General features: G+C 44.2%; 3 protein-coding genes across 4 annotated transcripts; 1 reads left to right on the top strand and 2 right to left on the bottom strand.

The window, feature by feature from the left end:
- The first annotated feature begins 238 nt into the window (after positions 1-238).
- mettl14 (methyltransferase 14, N6-adenosine-methyltransferase non-catalytic subunit) lies at positions 239-5863 on the top strand. The gene is made up of 11 exons (XM_028976293.1): positions 239-388; positions 483-571; positions 2343-2430; positions 2540-2617; positions 2704-2791; positions 4006-4096; positions 4216-4357; positions 4427-4519; positions 4666-4782; positions 4897-5107; positions 5183-5863. Exons 1-11 carry the CDS (start codon positions 323-325, stop codon positions 5485-5487), a joined length of 1368 nt encoding a protein of 455 aa, XP_028832126.1. The 5' UTR covers positions 239-322; the 3' UTR covers positions 5488-5863.
- A 441-nt stretch (positions 5864-6304) lies between these two features.
- tyrp1b (tyrosinase-related protein 1b) lies at positions 6305-11264 on the bottom strand. 2 transcript variants are annotated; one of them, XM_028976290.1, is made up of 8 exons: positions 11113-11264; positions 10115-10470; positions 9000-9322; positions 8063-8267; positions 7340-7507; positions 6972-7151; positions 6714-6860; positions 6305-6604 (listed from the first exon to the last, which is right to left on the bottom strand). In XM_028976290.1, the coding sequence occupies exons 2-8, from the start codon at positions 10467-10469 to the stop codon at positions 6375-6377; spliced, it is 1608 nt and encodes a 535-aa protein (XP_028832123.1). In that variant the 5' UTR covers position 10470; positions 11113-11264; the 3' UTR covers positions 6305-6374. The 2 variants fall into 2 exon arrangements, with proteins under 2 accessions (XP_028832123.1, XP_028832124.1); XM_028976291.1 differs by having other exon boundaries at positions 6305-6580.
- A 908-nt stretch (positions 11265-12172) lies between these two features.
- Positions 12173-17725, bottom strand: LOC114789094 (protein Ycf2). Its single transcript, XM_028978175.1, has 6 exons — positions 17496-17725; positions 16317-17063; positions 14032-14331; positions 13538-13658; positions 12968-13075; positions 12173-12492 (listed from the first exon to the last, which is right to left on the bottom strand). The coding sequence occupies exons 1-6, from the start codon at positions 17722-17724 to the stop codon at positions 12357-12359; spliced, it is 1641 nt and encodes a 546-aa protein (XP_028834008.1). The 5' UTR covers position 17725; the 3' UTR covers positions 12173-12356.
- Between the last annotated feature and the right edge of the window lie 2138 nt (positions 17726-19863).

Raw genomic sequence — 19863 nt, 5'->3', positions numbered from 1 at the left:
ACTACTAAGAAGTATTTATTTGCAATAAATGTCTATAGACAATAATTTAAACTTTAAAACCAGTGCCTGGTTAAAAATAAAAAAAATCGATTAACTTAAGTATGTATATCCCTAATTTTTTATATATAAATATATATAGAACTGTAATTTTGCATACAGAAACAAGACTTTCATAGCTGTAGCGTCAATTGACCAATGACGCTAAACGTTCGCGCCCCGCGACTCTGGGCGTGACGTCATCGCCGAGCGACAGCCTGGCGCGCTTGGAGCGGGACTGCTGTGTTTCGCTGGGCTGCGGCCGAAACCCGTGTCGTTGCTCACAATGAACAGCCGGCTTCAGGAGATGCGGGAGCGGCAGAAGCTGAGGCGACAGCTCCTAGCGCAGCAGGCGAGTCAAACGCGGATAAATTGGAATGCGATACCGCGACTGGAGGTTCTGCCTTTTTAATCGCTGTAATATGTATTGTTTGCGTGCGTTTCAGCTTGGGGCGGAGAGCGCGGACAGCATCGGCGCCGTGCTTAATAGTAAAGACGAACAGAAGGAAATCGAGGCGACCAGAGAGACGTGCAGGTGAGCGCTACACCGACGTGGTGTCATCATGGCCGAAAGCGCCTCACGGAAGTCTGCAGCGTGGTCCGTGTTCGACACACGCTCGCACATTCTCTCAAACATTAAACACAAACCTGCAAACCTCCCCGTAGGTCTGGGAACTTACTCACACGCTGCTTTTTCAACTGCTGCAGCCGACAACTTGTGAAAATCCGCTCTTCCAATTTTAGCCTTCCCAAATATATTTTTTTGCTTTTATATCGGTCTTATTGGTCCCCTAATACTGTATTTAAAGTCTCTTTACGAAATTCAGCCTTTGTCCTCAGGAGGAGAGCGGCCAATAGATGTGCGCGGGCAATCGCGGGATTGACGTCATCAAAAAATTAACCCACTGGTCCTTCAGAGTCTTTCTGAAGGACCAGTGATGGAACTAAAAATATATATTTGTGCTCATTTTTACATCCAATCACCGAGCAACTGCAATGCTTTACGTGGTTAAAGCATGAGAAAGGGGAGGTAACCTTTCTGTCTTGCTTTACGTGGTTAAAGCATGAGAAAGGGGAGGTAACCTTTCTGTCTTATGACGTCATAAGGGGACAAATTCCACAGCCGCCTGTCTGAGCTGCCGCTCTCTGAACGGTGAAGCAGAACGACCAAAGCACTCTTTACACCTACCGCCATTTCTAGTCACTGCAGGGCCATAGACAGGCCAGGGGGACTCGTATTAACGTGACATTTTAATGCCAGGGGACCTTTTAAGGTGCCCACTGTGCTTTTGATTGTAGGCAACTTTTCACAGTAAAAGTGGATGGCAGGTAATTATTAATTTATACTAATATTGTGCCTTTCAGCTGGGCCCAAACTACCTGTGTTAAGCCATATACACCATTTAATTTCATGCTTGTGAAAGCTGAACAAACAAGAGAAAGTTCTATGAATCTCAAATGCTGAGGTGCTTTACTGATACTTGACTGTCTCACTCATTCATGTCATTCCAATAAGAGACTGCTGCTCGGAGAATAAATGATCATGTTGCTTTTGTTCTAGTGGAAGTTCAAAAGTGAAAGTGATTGGTTTTATCACGGTGATATACTGGGCACGTCCATACACCGAGGCATTTTGTTTAGATTTGTCAAGAACTGCAGACAACGAACGAACCAGGCAATATATACACTGTCAGAACAGAAGCTATGCCTTTACTATGAGGTCGGGGTGGGAAGACAGATGCTCTGGTCTGTAACATGAATAACGTTATTGGTCTACACAAAATGTCGTAACATACAAGTTGATAAAATAAAACCTGACTTATGAAATGTCATGCTTCTTCGTTTGCTCGTTCGCATAAGTTCGGCAACTTGGTTGAATGAGCTTGGAACCCCGTCCATATATGATGGCGGTACTGACGCCTGCTGAGAGACTGAATGCGACGCCTGGTGTGTATATATCAGTTACGTTTGCTAACTTGTTCAACCCCAAATGATGGACACTTTCTGGCAGGTGCGCGCTGGCACGTCTCACTCTGTCACAATGTGAGGTTGCTGCTCAGTTTATGCGTTTGTTTGCCTCCTGGTTGTTTGTTACTTAAATGTACATTTCACTGACGATCATCTTAAGTTAATCGTGGCAGCCAAAATCGTGATCAGGATTAAAATTTGATTAATTGTGCAGCCCTAGTTGGTGGTTCAGGGTTTGAACCCGCAGCCCTTCTTTTACTCAAGTATTATTTTACTTTGTTCAGTGAATGTGTAATGCTGGTGTGTATTTAACCATTTATCTAATGTCCTTTTTAAAGGGCCTCTTTTCACTCATCTGTGGTGGTTGCAAAAAAGAAGTGTCAGGCCGAGGGAGATGACGCAGAGGAGGACATCGAGGAACAGAAAGTGAGTGTGCTGTGGTCAAGATCTGGTTTACAGGTCACATTTCAGTAATATCCTGGAGTCATTAAGGGTCCAGAGAGACACTGCAGCTGATTCCAGATCTGTTGTACAGGATGACGTGGAGCCACAGCAGTCAGATGAAAGCGCGCAGTACGAGGAGGTCTATAAAGACTCCAGCACCTTCCTAAAGGTACTTCTTCAATAGAACACAAACATGATTACCCATGTGATCACACTATGAGGATACAGGTTTGTAGCCCTGTGATTGTCTTGTAGGGAACGCAAAGCCTGAACCCCCATAATGATTACTGCCAGCACTTTGTGGACACTGGGCACCGTCCACAGAACTTCATCAGAGATGTCGGTGAGTAGCACAGGTCTGTGGGGACGGTGCTTTTCTCAGTGGCACCTTGGCGGACCGGGATTCGAACCGGCAACCTTCTGATTACGGGGCCTCTTCCTTAAGACAACCTAAAAAAATAAGACAACCTAGATCTGAATAAATGAAGTATTTTTAATATCATAGTTGATATTATTTATCGCAGTTATCAATGGAAATCAAATCTTAGCAATCCATGAAGATCTGAATATGGAGTCATGAAACTGAATGGGCGGACAGAGGTGGTGGAGGTAGCGCTCCTGCTTCTGGGTTGATGCCCTCCTACGGCCTCCTCCACATCTCCTGATGTTTTGGTCTGTCTCCTGGTAGCACCTCCATGCTCTGATCACTACGCTGACAGACACAGCAAACCTTCTTGTCACAGCTCACATTGATGTGCCATCCTGGATGAGCTGCTGTACCTGAGCCACTCGTGTGGGTTGTAGACTCCGTCTCATACTACCACCGGAGTGAAAACTCTGCCAGCAATCAAAAGTGGCCAAAACATCAGCCAGAAAGAACAGGAACTTTTCTTCCACTGGCTGTCTGTTCTATTTGCACAGCAGCATGTGAAATTAATTGTCAGTGTTGCTTCCTAAGTGGACAGTTTAATTTCACAGAACCGTGCTGGACCTGGAGTTACATTGTGGTGTTTAAGTGCTCCCTTTATTTGTTCTTTTTGAGCAGTGTATTTATCGTAGTGTTCATGTTCTCTTTGATTGTCAAATAAATTCATGTTCTTTACAGGAACATTTAGCCATTATTAATGTATGGAAAAAGTTTTAGTCTGTACTGAAACAAATGAAAGGTTACAGTATCTCTGAAATAGTCTATTAAAGGGGCAATAAAAATAATAATTTGATATAAAGAGATGTAGCAGTTGGGTTCTCGCCCTCTCCACTTCAAACTCTTGAATAAACAGCGCTCATCTTCAATAGGAGAACAGTGTCTCACCATTAGTGAGCAGTGTGTGCGTATGGCACTTTGTTCAAGAGGGCCTCAGTGGGACCTTGGTGCTTTTGGGGTTTGAACCCGCAACCCTTTGGTTACGAGTCCGCTACCAGCTAGGCCACCACTGGCCACTATATGCAGCGTACAATGAGCCACAGTTTCCAAAGTTACCAGATGTAATTTATTATTATTATTATTGATTATAGCCTATGTTAGATAACTGTGTGGAGGGTTCCGGTTTTTACCAGGTCTTGCAGACCGATTCGAGGAGTACCCCAAACTCCGAGAGCTGATCCGACTGAAGGACGAGCTCATCTCTACCACCAGCACACCACCCATGTAAGACGCTTGTTTTAACCCTGCGTGTTTGGCTCCGGCGCATAGAGCCTTGAGAAAATGTCTGCAGTTAGCGGCAGTCTCTAGATCTGATGCTGCACTGGTGCTTGTGTGCGCGGCAGGTACCTGCAGGCGGACATGGACGTTTATGACCTGCGGAACCTGAAGAGTAAGTTTGACGTGATCCTTCTCGAGCCCCCATTGGAGGAGTACTACAGAGAGTCTGGCATCATCGCCAACGAGCGATTCTGGACATGGGATGATGTGAGTAACCGCCCCGCTTTCAGTCATGTCATCTGCTGTTGTGACTTGACAGATTCTCTCTTCTATCAGATCATGAAGTTGGAGATTGAGGAAATTTCTGATCTCCGGTCATTCGTGTTTTTGTGGTGTGGATCAGGAGAGGGGCTGGATCTTGGGAGAATGGTATGCAACAGCACACTGCGTCCAATCATGCTCACCCGTCCCTGCCGTTCTGTGGTCCTGTCTCCATGGCATCTGAGCGATTACTCGCGATGTGAATCTTCATCCTCCAACCGCAGTCACAACGCTGCTGTAATATGTGTATCTAGTGTCTGCGTAAATGGGGCTTCCGGAGATGTGAGGACATCTGCTGGATTAAAACCAACAAGAACAACCCAGGCAAAACCAAAACGCTGGACCCAAAAGCCGTTTTTCAGAGGACAAAGGTGAGAAGCAGGTTTTAGGTTTTAAATATATATATATATATTTTTTTTTTATAACCTCATATGTCTGGTACAGTGTATTTATTGGAAAAATGTGGGAAATAATTGTGCTTGCAGGAGCACTGCCTCATGGGAATTAAGGGCACAGTGCGCCGCAGCTTAGATGGAGACTTTATCCATGCCAACGTGGACATCGACCTCATCATCACAGACGAGCCGGAGATTGGGAACATCGAGAAACCGGTGGAGATCTTCCACATCATCGAGCACTTCTGCCTGGGCCTACGTCGCCTACACCTGTTCGGCCGTGACAGCACAATACGACCAGGTTAGGGTGACGGGCGGACACACCCACAATATGTTTTGTAATTTTTTATATAAAATAATTTATATCTTCTGTCAGGTTGGCTGACTGTTGGCCCCACATTAACCAACAGCAACTTTAATGCCGAGGCGTACGCCTCCCACTTCCAAGGACCCAGCACAAATCTGTCCGGATGCACAGAGGAAATCGAGAGGCTTCGTCCCAAATCCCCCGTCCCTAAATCCAAGCCAGAGCGGGGTGGCGGGGCACCGCGGGGAGGCCGCGGCGGCCCTGCCGTCGGCAGAGGGGACCGTGGCCGAGAACGCAACCGGCCCAACTTCCGAGGAGAGAGAGGTGGATTCAGGGGTAGAGGTGGCCCCCATCGAGGTTTTCCACCACGCTGAATGGCAAACCACCGAACACGGAGAAGACTGACGACCAGATGCCTAGAGCCGCATGTAGGGGTAGTGTGTCCAGAGGTAGCAGAGGACTGAGGAATATTGATCTGTCCAATAGTTTCTTCTGCTGGAACTTTTTTTTTTTTTTTTTTTTTTACGTGCCACAGTATTTCAAAAATATATTTTTATAACCCTAGTTTAATTTTGTTGTTGTCCATGAACCATGAATGTTTTTGTCTGATGGAACTTGATTTTATGGTTTGTAAACATTCTTTTAATTTGGCTTGAAAGGTGTCGCTCATTTTCTGTAATTACTTGAAGTGTTACGTATTGAAATCTTGAAAGGAACCAATTCCATTTTTACTGCAGTTTTTTTTTTTTTTTTTTTTTTTTCTTTCTTTCTTTCCTTTCAGTGGCTACTGGCCAATAAAGCAATTCGTTTTGTGCCCACCAGGTGGAAACAAGAGATAGTTTGTTTCAAAGTCCTCCGCTTATTAGACCATGTAATTTTGTAAATTCTATAAAAACTAGTGTGAAAAACCAAGATAAGCAACATGCAATTATGCTCGTAATTCTCACATTGGATAACGTACACCACAAGATGGCAGCACACTTCCCTTTTATTGTTCAGCCACAGCTTCTTAGAAATAATTCTACATTGAGGATGGGAGGAGAGAAAGATGTTTCGCTGCCACCTACTTGTGTGTTATTGGTATTACATTATATCTGCATGACAACACCAAATGGTCCTCATTCTTCTAAAACTGAGCTTTCATGTTAATTGTAGTTAAACAGACGTCCAGATAAAGAAAGTGAGAACATATTTTAGTACATGATGCCTTTATTTCCTTTCTTGGTTTTCAGTGACATTAGAAAGGAGAGACCCGATGCTCTTACACAACAGACTGGCTTTTTTCGTATCGCCTGTCCTCCTCCGAGTAGCTTCGGAACTGCTCCCCCAGTAGCGGCTCCAGGCCCTCGTCCGACCTATGGGCACGTGCTCGCATCATGCATGTGATGGCTCCACCCACCACTGCCACCACCAGCACCGCAGCAACAATCGCTATGGTGATGATCTCTGAGAGGGTGAATGGCCGAGCTACCGGAATCACAATTCCACCACCAATAGAGAAGGACAGGGATTAGGAGGCTGGACTACAGAGAAGTGTGAATCTTACCTGGTGTGTGTGTGTGTGTGTGTGTGTGTGTGTGTGTGTGTGTGTTGCACTCACTGGGCCACTGGACTGCATAGGTGTATCCAAGGTTCTCAGGGGCAGTCACAAACATCTCAGCATTGGTGATAGGGGGCCAGAAGGGAACCATGTTGAATTGGCGGTTGTGTCCGATAGGTGCGTTCTCCTCTGGATACACCACCTGACCTGCGGTGGCCATGTTGTTTTGCGTGCAAGCGACAAATCACACACATATCTTTAGAAATGGAAGATGGTTTTTTTTGTCAAATCACTGTCCTGAGAAGAAGGGTGCTTTACCGGGGCCGTGACGCCTCAGCCACTCATCGAAGATGGCGTCCGTGAAGGTGTGCAGAAGCACAAAAATGGGGTCGTTGGGGGAGAGGTGAGTCTGTCCGCCAGTGCCATTCAGGAAGAGATGAGCAAGGTTATGCAGACTGCGCACCACGGGATCATAATTCCCCTGCGGCGTGCTGTAGCCTTCATTAACACACAACGAGCAGTTATCATGTTGCTTACTGCTATCATTAAAAATGAAAAGTTCTTCTTACTCATTCTTACATGGCTAAAATCACAGTTTCATGGTCACATTAACACTCAACTCAGTTGTAGACAAATATGTTAACGTGAACTCTACACCCCTGTGTGCGTGTGTCGGTGTGTTCTACCCTCTATCGTGTTCCTGAAGCTCTGGGAGGATGTTGAGTAGAAGGGCGACGTGTCGAAGGTGTTCAGTTCCAAGCAGTCCACCACATCCTGGGGCTCTGGCAGGCGCTGCACCAGGGGCCGGGCCACATTACCAGCCGGGTTCCTCTGGATAGGACTGGTCTCTGTGCCTGCACACACACACACCCATATACACGTGTTGCTCTCAACATTCGAAATGCTAGTCATACAGCATTATGGTTAAATAATACATTTTCCTGTTTACCATTCTTCTTATTAAACATTCTTATTTAGTATGAAGAAATAATAAGAATCGGTCTATTTAGTAGTTTAACAGAGTAGCAGAGGTTCTTCAGCTTGTGTGAAGCCTTTTTGAGTATAATGACTGCCGTGGAATGTCTTTCTGACATTCCATAACCTTTTTAAGGAATTTCCTGGCCTACACGGGATCTTGGGCATTAATATACCAGCATCTCATGGGTAACCTCAAGGAGGATTTTGTTCACATGAATGCTTGGGAAGCACACACATGCATGTTGTGCTACTCTGTAGTATGTGTGCGTGTGTGCGTGCATGAGAGATATGTAGATTCAATTCTTGTTGACCTGGATATAGTTCGGAATCTCATCAGCTAGATAAGAAAACCCATTTGTCATTTGCTATGACATTGGATTGAGTTCACTTTGGAATCTGGTTGTGTGCCGGGCGTGCCATGCTCAGCTCACTGTTGCAGATGGTGCCGAGCACGTCGTAGTCGTCCACACTCTCACAGATGACCCTCCACTGGGAGAAGACTGAGTTGGCACTGATGCCATTGGCATCGAAGTTATTGCGCGCCCCCAGCAGGTCATCGGTGCAGATGTCGCATTCACTTCCCCCAATCGCAAAGTTCCAGTACGGCAGGGCAAACGTGGGGTCCTGCAGCATGTCCTACAAATGCACACAGCACACGGTCCAATCAAAACCAACACCTCAAATGAATTCAAGTGAAGCCCAATGTTCACGGCACTTTTAAATAAAACAATGGGCGGCAGCCAGCAGCGTCCATTCCCTCTGAACTCCATGAAACATAGCTGGAATTAAACCAAATTCTGTTTGCATTGGTTGCATTGGTAAAAAAATATTGCCTTTCCCCAGAATAAATGTAATTATCGTGTAACATCAAGTAACAGAAATAGGGTGTTAACATAAAAAAAACTAAAATGACTTCATTGTGTACCGGGCTGAAAGACATAAAAGATAAAATAAATAATAATAACTTGAATAAAAATAATAACTTGATTCGCAGCCTCTTTTTTGGGGGGAATTTCCTCTCCGGTTATTGTGTACCTGTTTTGTGATTGTGTTCAGGTTTTTATTTCTCCCAACTCCTGGCTCTTCTGAAGACTAGAAAGTAGTAGTAGCCGAGAGAGTGAGACAGACCACCATAAAGACCCGGGTTCAAATCCCACTTTCTACCATTGTGTCCCTGAGCAAGGCACGTAACCCTGAGTGTCTCCAGGGGGGGACTGTCCCTGTAACTACTGATTGTAGGTCTCTCTGGATAAGGCCGTCTAGTAAATGCTGTAATATGTAAACAAACAACAGAGACCGTATCTTTTCCTGCGTTTTAAAATTGTTGCTATCACGCTTGCCCAGATTGTCTCTCTCCCCCTGTCTCACCTGCATGTCCCTCTCCAGCTGCAGCAGGTGGAACCGGTGCCACGTGACAAATCCCGGCCCCTCGTGCGAGAAGTCAACGCCCCCGAAACTGGGCTGCCCCGCCCCCATGTACGTCTTGCCCACAGAGTAGTAGTGGGTCCACACGAAGTAGTTGTAGATGGTGATGTTCTGAAACTGAGGTGTGTTCCCATCTGGGCCGTAGATCTCCTGGTAGCGGCGCGTGCAGATGACCAGGTCGGGATGGACGGTGCGCTTGGCCTGGTCCAGCGCGCTCACAAACGCACGCTTCTCTGCCGCGCTCAGCTGCATCACGTTTCGACGGACTGGCCGGAGAACCAAAGGCATCAGTTCATTTTTATTGTTTAAAAACTGCCATCTCAATTATCTGAGGAAGTTCCTGGTTCTAAACAATCAAAATGTACTTGTTTAAAGGGTAAAACAAAGGTGAAAAACATATCCATAATTTTCTAAAAACCCGTTGAAGCACTCCAAACATAACTACAGCAAAAACCCCACATCAAGAAGAAAACAAGAATGTTTTATTGGCTAAATCGTGAGAACTATGCAGTAAAACAACTATATGGGGAAAGGGGTATATATAGCAACAGCCGTCACATGACCCACGCAACACAAGTGAATTCAGATGGGGCAAGGGTGAAGTCCTGCAGAGAAGTGAGCCCCAAGGTCTGGTGTACTCCAATAGATTGCATGAAAAAAAAAGAGTCCCGTTTATTTATTTATTAATTTATTTTTGTCATATTTGCGCCTCCAGAAGGTCAAGTTTTGCAAGGTAATGCATGTCAGCCTATAAGCCAAAGTAGTCAAGTGAATTTATCACTGCCTCAAGTCCCTGAAACTTCCAAGCACTATTTAAATTCTTTTTAATTCTTAAGAAGGCCCAAGCCTGAATCAAAGCTTGGGTTAGAGATTTTTTTTAAGTCCAAGTCCTGGTATGAAATAAATGCTTTGATAATCTTTATTTGATTTCTTAATTCGGTATTTTTCTATTATTATTATTCATTTGCAAAATGAAACGACAAGTTTAAAAGAAATCTTTGACTGAGGCCTGGAGGATAAAGTCACCCTCAAACCTGCAACAGTTGTGCAGCTCTTACCGGCGGTTACACGTTGGTCACAGTTGGGCCCACTGTAGCCATGGCGACAGCGCCCGCAGTCTGCCCCCGAGAAGTTCCCATTGCACTGGCATGTGCGGTTGAAGAAGCGCACCGGCCAGCGCTCGCGATCGTCCCGCCCGTCGTGGGGATACTGTGGACCGTGGGGGCGGCGGTCGGCGGCGATGGACACACACTGTCCTCGGCCCAGGCTGGCACCACAGGGGTCACTGGGGCTGCTGGGTGAGGAGGGGCAGCACTGGCCACTCCGCAGGCCTTCTGGGGTCACGCACCGCCTGGGAAACTGGCACTGCACCAGGGCTGCACATAAACACAGCAGCCACACACACCGCCACATGCTGTAACACACACATGCACAAACATTGTATGAATCATACAACAACCATCTTTTTATCAAAACTGTGAGTACAGTATTCCACAGCCACTCTACCCAGTGTTCATTTTGAACATTACTTTTGCATTTTTAGCTTGTTAAATCTAATTCTTTATTTTATTACAAATTCTGTAACTATCTAACTGTGTATGTGAAAAATCTCTCTCTCACACACACACACATATACACACACACTCATGCATAGCTGCATGTAGTGATTACACACACACATGCACACATTAATATAACCTAATAACTACACAATGTTAAACAGCTATGTAATGTTTGTTTTATAAATGTGTAACTACATCTATGTAACCCATTCAATTTCTTTGAATACTTCGAAACGAATGTTTACTGGCACATTACAATAAATATTCATGCTGGCTAAAGGTTTAATAATCAAACCAAACACTTTATAAAATACAGCATCACAAATATCACCAGCAGTGGATATTGAGACAGACCAATCCACAGATACGTGTGACAATCTATTAATAAAACATACTTCAACCTCTTCAAATACACAGAGACATTAAAAAAAGATTTAAAAGCTTTTGGTTTTGTTCCAGGTTGTTCAGAGAAGAAATATGATGCAATCCTTTACCTTATTTTATGCAAAGCCTTTCTTATTCTTATCCTCTTTTGGTCTGTCTCCCCCCACTCTCAGTACTTTTCCTTTTCTCACCACGTCTCTGCTGCGGTGCAGTAATTCCCCTGTGGCAGGCCCTGCTCTTTGAGTCTTAAATAATGCCAGAGCGCATGATCAGCATGGCTTCCCTGATCCCCTCGTGATTCAAACTCACCGGCCGCTGTGCTGAACTTAAAAAAAATATATAAATTGCTAAATAAATACATTTTATTTTGGGAAGCTCTGTAGTTCAGATGGTTTGAACACTTTTACAGACATGAATACTTGAATAATGTGAATATTAACATTATTACATACATTATTTATTACATTTAGTTTGATGCACTTATTTTTTTTATTTAAGTAGATTTTCTTAAAATCATACCTCCCAACAGGCAGTAATATGAATATGAACAGACCAGAAACAAACTCATTTAAACAGAGCTACTCAAGAAATATGTCAGATGTGAACTTCTGAATGAACAGTAATATTTAAATATTAAACAGAATCAAGATCTGAATTTAAATAAGACATATATACATGAAAGGCCAAAAGCAATAACGATTTAGGGTCTAATGGCTGCCATGGATACATAGGATGGATGAAACATCGCCCTTTACTAACCACTCATCTGCAAAAACTTAAAAACACAATACAATGTGTGAATATTGTATTTACTGGAAGCCTAGTAAGTAACAGGATGGGTGGTAGTAGCCTATTGGGTAACACACTCGCCAATGAACCAGAAGACCCAGGTTCAAATCCTGCTTACTACCATTGTGTCAAGACACTTAACACTAAGTGTCTCCATTAGGACTGTCCCTGTAACTACTGATATAAGTCGCTCTGGATAAGGGAGTCTTATAAATGGCATAAATATAAATGTAAATGTAAGGATCACATACATTTTTAATAGTTTTTATATAACTGTCTAACTGTCTGTCTCTCTGCAGATTTCATATAATTAAAACAGACTGACTGCATTGCTGTAAACCTGTTTTATTTCATATAACTCAGAATATACAAGGTGTTTTGTATTCAGGTTATTGAGTGATTTTGATAACCTGACCACATGAATTCATAACATAATATATTAAACATCTCAAAATACTCCAGTTTCATAACTATAACCTTTGTTTGTACAAATTTACTCATACACAATCTTATTTCCAAATAATCATGCACAAAGTATTGCTTTAGCCTAGGGTCACTGGAGAGTCTAAAGAACTGAAGTTCTAACATCATGTGACGACTCCTCACACGTCATCTTCTCTTCTGCAGAGCCGGGCTTCAGCTCCATCACAGTCTCTTCCTGTTGGGCATGCGTTAGGTCAGAAGTATCATTCACAGCGATCCTGGAAATGTAACACAATTGAACACAATCACTGATGTATCAATGGCTCTTGTCTGTTGGCCTTAAAATGCATCACGGTCTGAGTATTTGTAGCAAAGTATGAAGACCTGTTGAACCACGTGTAACCATGTGTATTGGTCTAAACTTCATTTCAGTTAGAAACGTGGTTCTTAAATGGAGCAGCACAAACACAAGCTTCCCCCAGAAGCCAGTACAATGGCTTTGTTGTGGATATTAACATTACTGGACTTTGGATTTTACAGGATAAGTTTTCAGTTTTTTTTTTTCTAACTGCAAAATGCTAAATAATCATAGTGCGGTTATGGTATTGTTACACTAAGACAAACCTCCACCAAAATAATCACCATTAATAATCTTATTAATATATAATGATCAGAATAGGATACACAGAGCAGTGTGCTAAATTCCCCATGATGGCTGGAGACAGGTTGTAAATAGTAGTAAACAACACTCACTGTTGAATGACGCCATCTTCAGGTGGAGATGTGACGCTCATGTTGTTTGAGGCTCTGGAATTAGCAGATACTCCTCCCTCTTCATACAATCTCAGTGGAGCAGTGGATCTGGGACACAAACACACACACACGCACAATAAAAATGTACCCAATAACCCACCATTGCTCTTATATGCTTTTCATGCAGATTGTAGACAACAGTCTTAATGCATTGCGCTACTATTGACCGCCACTGGCACTCGTATGGGTGTGTCTCAAATCGTGGGTTTTGAAGACCAGATGTGACGTAAGCAGCCTGACAAGGCTGGACCAGGCAGGATTTATTCCTGATTCATGTCATGTGAAAGATCCAGCCCACTAACGGAGAAGTATTCAGCATCCTGTGGCTCATTTCGTAACGTCCTACGCCTTTGCCTGGCCTTGTCATCTATAAATTTAATTGCTGATACTCCCGTTCAGATACAAATGCATCCTCCCTCCTTTTTTGTGCATGATACACATACACGTCAGAAAAAGTAGGTCTGCAGACAAATGTAGACTGTAGAGTTAAGAAAAATTTTAATGGCCGACCTGTGTGGTCTTTTTCTGCACTTCAGTATGTAGACAATGGTGACAACAGTTTGAAGGACAAGGAAGAAAGCTGCTGCGATCGCCCCGATTTTCCAAGCATCGTGACCCCCAGTGGAATTTTCTGCATGTAAATGAAGTAGAGGAACAAACACACAAGGTTGCATCAGAAGTGCCTTTTCATTTCTTCGTGTAATCAGAGCGAGAGGATATTCGGGATCATGCCTGTCAGCCCCATGTCCTGTAATTATTCCCAACGTTATACAACGTTCTAATGTTCTGAAACACAAGGAGCTGTCGGTGGGTTCTGTGATTTCTTGAAGGATGGTGATGAAGGTCTGGCAAATGCTTTTGACTTTGCAATTCAACTTTATAACATAACATTCAAAATAACATAATAGGACGGGGGAGTGGGATGCCGTGAGTGTTGCTGAGTGTCTTCCTAGAATAATATGCAGACTTTCATCACTGATTGGGATAAAACTTGTAATATATACCTGAAGGCTTGTTAGGTTCTACTAGTTCGTTTAGGTCTCCTTCAATATCTTCTTCATCTTCATCCTCTACCTCCTCTTCTAATCCCTCTAATGGTGATGCAGTACGTTGATCTAAATTGTTCCTCAGAGTGGGCAGGGCCTGGTCATCGTCTGAGTTCAGCAGCAGGTGTTCATGGGAAGTTATAATCTCATTGGCGTGGTTGATCTCTGTGGCCATCTCTGCATCCATTACATTGTCATAGGGGCTGCCAATCAGGCCATGTGACATAACTGGCATGACTTCCTCCCCGACGACGATTCCTGAAATAGGCAGAAGAGGTAAAGGGCAGGCATTTAGCAGGGGGGTGAATATTTTAGCTGAGCTGAGAGAGGTTGCTGAGAGAATTTAAAATAAACCCCCTCCGGTCTACACCCAGGAGGTTCACAGAGGTGTCACACTCATGCCAGCAGGGTGTGTGTGTGTGTGTGTGTGTGTGTGTGTAAGTGAGACAGACAGGGAGAAACACAGTATAGCAAAATAAAAAGAGACTTTTCTGGTGCCACAACAATGTGTTGTGTAATCGCCTCTGGTAATTCTGGTAATTAACTGCGTCAGACCGATACTTATATGATTGACCCTGACCCACCTGGTGACAGATCAAGCAGATCAAGTAGACCACTTCCTGTCATGTGGGCAACACACATACACGTCAACCAGATGACTTGCTCACATTCCACGTACTGCTGACTTGCTGGAGTAAAATCGAGGCCACTGGTTATATTGTTACATCGTGAACTGTTGTAACCCTGGTACTGTAGAGAATGAATGATAATGTGTTGATTTGTAACATTTCCTGCACGTGCGCGTGAACCCGTGTGCATGGGAACGTAGCCCAAATGCTCATAAAATTGGCTCGGTGCAGCCGGGGCTGCTGGTTTAAGGCTACTTTGCTGTAGTCTCGCTGGGCTAAGCCCTGGAGAATCTGTGCTTTCCAGAATCTGGGTCAGTGCAGAGAGAGCTCGGGTTTATTTTAGAGACCAGTGAAAACATGTCTGGGAGATCCACCTGGCTGCTTTGAGTGTGCGAGCTGACAGAATGAATAAAAGTTGATTTTTAGGGCCGTTCCTGAAACAGTGCTTTTGAGGATAGTCCTCGATTGCCCCATAGCCAACCTACATTCTCGTTCTAATCCATATCCCAACACACCTGGACACTGATTCAGAAATAAAAATGGCTCAGACTGTGGACTCCCCCTAGACTTGGGAAGACTGGGTCAAAGGTCTCTTATATATGTAGCCTATATAAACAGCATAAAAACCTATATTGACTGAGGGGGCTTTCACACATACAGGCTTTAGTGTGTGCTTGAATTGAACTTGAATTGAACTTAATTTCCCCCATTGGTGCGGTTTGTTTTGTCCGGTTTGTCCGGTCACATTCAGGTTAGCATCGAAACAACCGCATTCACAAAAAGAGGGGGTCTCGATTTGAATCAAATCTCCAACTCCGGTGCAGTCCGCCTAGTGAAAACGCATACCGAACCAAAACAGGACCACACGCTATCACACGCGTGAGAGCAGTGAATTATGGGTAAATTTCAATGTCGTCTGCTTCCTGTATTTACTTTTGTTGTTCCCACGGCGATAAATCTGACCAATCAGCAGAGAGCGACGCATTTTGGCTCACTTGGATTTTTCCCTGTGTGAAAGGAAATCGAACCAAAAGGAAAATGTTCAAAATGATATACTGTTCAAAACTCATCGACTGATTCGAACCAAAGCAAAAATACTAATGTGTGAATGCGCCCTTATATTATTCTAAAGGGTGGGCCATTTATATGGATGCACCTTAATAAAATGGGAATGGTTGGTGACATTAACGTCTTTTGTTTTTTCAATTGGAAGAGGGTCATGTGACACATCATATTTACAAGAAAAACTAATGGTTTAAAGAACTTTATTCTTTCATGAGTTATTTACAAGTTTCTGACCACTTATAAAATATGTTCAATGTCACCAACCATTCCCATTTTATTAAGGTGTATCCATATAAATGGTGATACCCTATATATATGACTATATTGTATATTGACTATATATGTGTGTGTGTGTGTGTGTGTGTGTGTGTGTGTGTGTGTGTGTGTGTGTGTGTGTGTGTGTGAATAAACTCCATGTACGATTTATAAAACATATCTATAGCTCTTATTCCTCATCTCAAATTAAGGTATAATCCCACTTCCACATATTGCAACCACACCAAACATCCACAAGAACATATGGTTCGAATGAAAATGAGAACATTGTACCTTCATCTTCTGTTCTGCTGTGCTCTGGTATCTGTGATGCTCTAGCCCCCTCTTCACCGTCCTGTGGTCCTGCTCCTCCTTCAGCTCCTGTTTGCTGATCCGCCTCCTCTTCCTCTCCACCTTTTGTTCTCTCCACATTTTCCTCAGTACTGTCTGAGCTTTGTGCACCATGAGGTCCAGGCATTACCAGCTGGGTCTCGCCCTGGCTGGGTGCAGCTGTATCTCCATCTGGCACCTCTCCTCTCTCTTCTCTGGTCTCGGCCTCATTAAGAAGGAGCCCCAGTTCCTCTCCATCTCCTCCATCCTCGCTCACAGCTACTGCATCTCCTCCTCTCACCACATCCACCCAGGTTCCCCCTTCTCCACCTTTCACTTCCCATGATGCTGTTGTTGCTACAGCTCCCCACCTTTCCTCAGCATCTTCTTCTATGGCCTCATCTCCACCAGGCTTCTCCATGGATACCTCCACCTCGGCAGTGCTCCTTGATTTCGTCTCCTTCACCTCACTCCCTTCCTCCAGAGGATCCTGGCCCTCGGGATCGGCCTCATCCATCCCCAACGTCTCTTCGGTTGCTGAGGGCTTTTTCTCAGTCACCTCCTGATCCTGGGCTTCCACCCCTACGCTGTGTTCTATTGCATCCTTGACTGCTTTTTCTATTGAAGCTTTCACAGCCATCTCAGCAGCTGAGAAACTGGGGAAGGGCGTCTCATCCTGGCCTGGGGGGATGGGCAACTCAGTGGAGGGCACTTATTGGGCAAGGAAAAGGGTATTTTCAATTTCAAACCAGTAACAGTACAAAAGCACAACTATGGCTTCACAACAACCCCTTTAAATCTGCATCGTGGGTGCTAGTAGCCCAGTGTGTAACACACTTGCCTATGAACCAGAAGACCACAAAGTCACAGGTTCAGAACCAACTTTTTCCACCATTTTGTCTCCAGGGGGACTGTCCCGTGTAACTACTAATTGTAAGTCACTCTGGGTGCATTGGTTGGCTCGGTTTACTGATGTGAAGGACTACTGCCTGAAAGAGGCTTACTAGGCCATGAAACACTGACATCAGAAAAAGCAAGATGAGGGTAGTCCTTTTATTCTCCTCCAACAAGTTAACAAGAGTTAGAGGAGTTTGTAAGTTTTATTTTCCCCTTTACAAAAAAAAATGAAGGAATCCACCATACCTTCAGCCTGACACAGCTCTGAAACGGCAAAAACAACAATCCATCCTACAAGTGAACCGGAGTCCATGGTGCTAAAATCCACTGGCTGCCGGCGTGTCCTCCCGTTTTGGTGAGCGTGTGCATGAAGCTGCGTCTCGCCCCGGCAGAGAAAAGCTCTCCTCACACAATAAGGAATCTTCACTTCGAGCAGTGATATGAAGGAACCCTCTGACACCATCTTGCCCATCATGTCTGTGGGGACTGGGGTGGCAGCAGGCCTGGAAAGTACGCGAGCCGGTGCGAAATGCCAGGACGATTCTCCCCAGCGGCCCTGGAAAAGTCCGGCTACATGTCACACACTCAATGAGAACCTTAACACAGCAATTATGACCAAAGTGCGAGCTGGTGCTCAGTGCAGTTCACACGGCCCAGGCACCAGACGTTCAGAGGCGTTCGTCACACCACCATGTACATGACAAGATGTTTTATTACTCTGATTAAAAATGTAGTTTAGTATCTCAATTCTGTCCAGAATATCACCTCCAGTCCTCTGGTTCTCACCAGACGTACTTTGCAGACAAAGCTACGTATGTGAGTGTGTGTCTGGGTGTGTATAGGCTTGTCTGTGTGTGTGTGTGTGTGTGTTTATGGCTCTGCATGTGCGCAGTTGGCCTTTAGAAACAGAACCGCACTTATATCGGCGAACAGTAAAAGTCAGTAAAAGTCAGTAGCCCTGACCTCAGCCCAGAGGGCTTCACCACTGACTCCCTGGGAATGCAGTCTGCATGTGACTGCAGATTAGAACAGGAACCCTGGTTTTTATTCACACCATCTCACTGATAGTCAAACTCGCGTTACCTTCACTCATGGGATTTAGCATTTTGCAGGCCAGTTTTCTAGTGATTTTTCTTGAATTTGCCTTTTTTTTTTGGGTTTGTTCAAAGACCTCTCCCACGTTCCTGAATGCAGACCCTTAGGAGAACAAGAGCCTGACTCTAAGCTACTGCAGTCACATGCCCTTCACATTGTGTTCTACACCGGCAGGCACCCTGCAAAACATCAGCTCGTGACTACAGATGATTAGAATCTCCTGTCCACTGAGGTTCACGCTGAAAGGACTGCAGTGCGCTCACAAAATTGGTTTAGACACTGATCTGGTCGGTTGGTTGTGGAATGCCAGGTTCGTTTCATAAATACTTGGGGGAAGCGTTGCCGGTATTCTATATTGCCAGGTGGAGAACTGTTTTTTTTTTTTTATTTCCAGTCAACATAAAAAGATCTGGTGTTCTAGGAGTACATGAAGATGGATACTGACTTTTTCTTATTCTATTTACACTGATCTTTTTTTACACGGAAACCAAGGATGCGGAGTTGGACACAGAAGGCCACCCCGGTTCCCTGTACACATCAGATGCTATTTAATGTGTTGAGCCGCCAAGCTGAGGAAAGAATAAAAAGAGCAGTGCCAGAACACCTGCCAGAGGTCCAGGGGTCATTGTGCTCTCGTGGTAGACAGAAAACAGACAGCGGAGAGACGGTACAACGAAAAAGATAATACCTAGTAAAAAGCAACAAAATTGGCAGTAAAATGTAATACATTTATATTAGTAGATATTTTATTGTATTTCCTCTCCTTTAATGTGTTCATGCTGCTCTTACTGAAAGAGGCAGCAAGGCAATAACCTTAAGTAAGAAAAAAAAGATGAAATCAACAGAAAATTAAGGACAACTGTTCATTCCAAAATTTTGGCATATGATAGAAATTAGGGCAAAAGAACTGTGTTTATTGTTCTTGGTGTACAGTATAAAGTATTATAATTTTTTTCATATCAGATCATTTGCTGTGAACACTCAGGTTTTGTGCCGTACATTTCGTTCCCTCTCACTATGTGCATAATGCTAACTGCAATTTACAGGCACGTGTCACAATGTGAAAATTTCAAACCATGTCGCTCCTGGTCACAGGCCAGTGGCAAAGCAGGATCTAGAATGAAGGGGACACTACGTCCCCGATACTGAATGCTACAGCCCCTGCCAGCGAGAAGTGGCGAATTCTGGCGATTCTGAAGACATTTTTCCGTCCCTTTCCCTCATTTTTCGAAGATTGTCAGACAGATGCCAGCACTTTGCTGTGGGTGCTACTGTGGTGTTGAACTACTAGTCGTCCCAGATGGTACTAATTGCCTGTTTCTGTGTGTTTACTCCTGTTTCATGTCTCTCCAGCTGATTTTTAAAAAAGCCTGTCTCCTGGTTTGAGCTGCTCTTGATGAAACGTGTCTTTAAAGTCCCCACAGATGGCATGGTATACTGGCATAAACTGCACAGTGCTCAAAAAAATAAATATATAAATGGGAGATGAACTTGATTTTGGCCCAGAAAGAGAGCACTT

This window comes from Denticeps clupeoides, chromosome 4 (assembly GCF_900700375.1).
Source record: "Denticeps clupeoides chromosome 4, fDenClu1.1, whole genome shotgun sequence".
Lineage (NCBI taxonomy): Eukaryota > Metazoa > Chordata > Actinopteri > Clupeiformes > Denticipitidae > Denticeps > Denticeps clupeoides.
The sequence above is the reverse complement of the archived record's forward strand: the minus strand, read 5'-3'. Positions and strand labels throughout refer to the sequence as shown.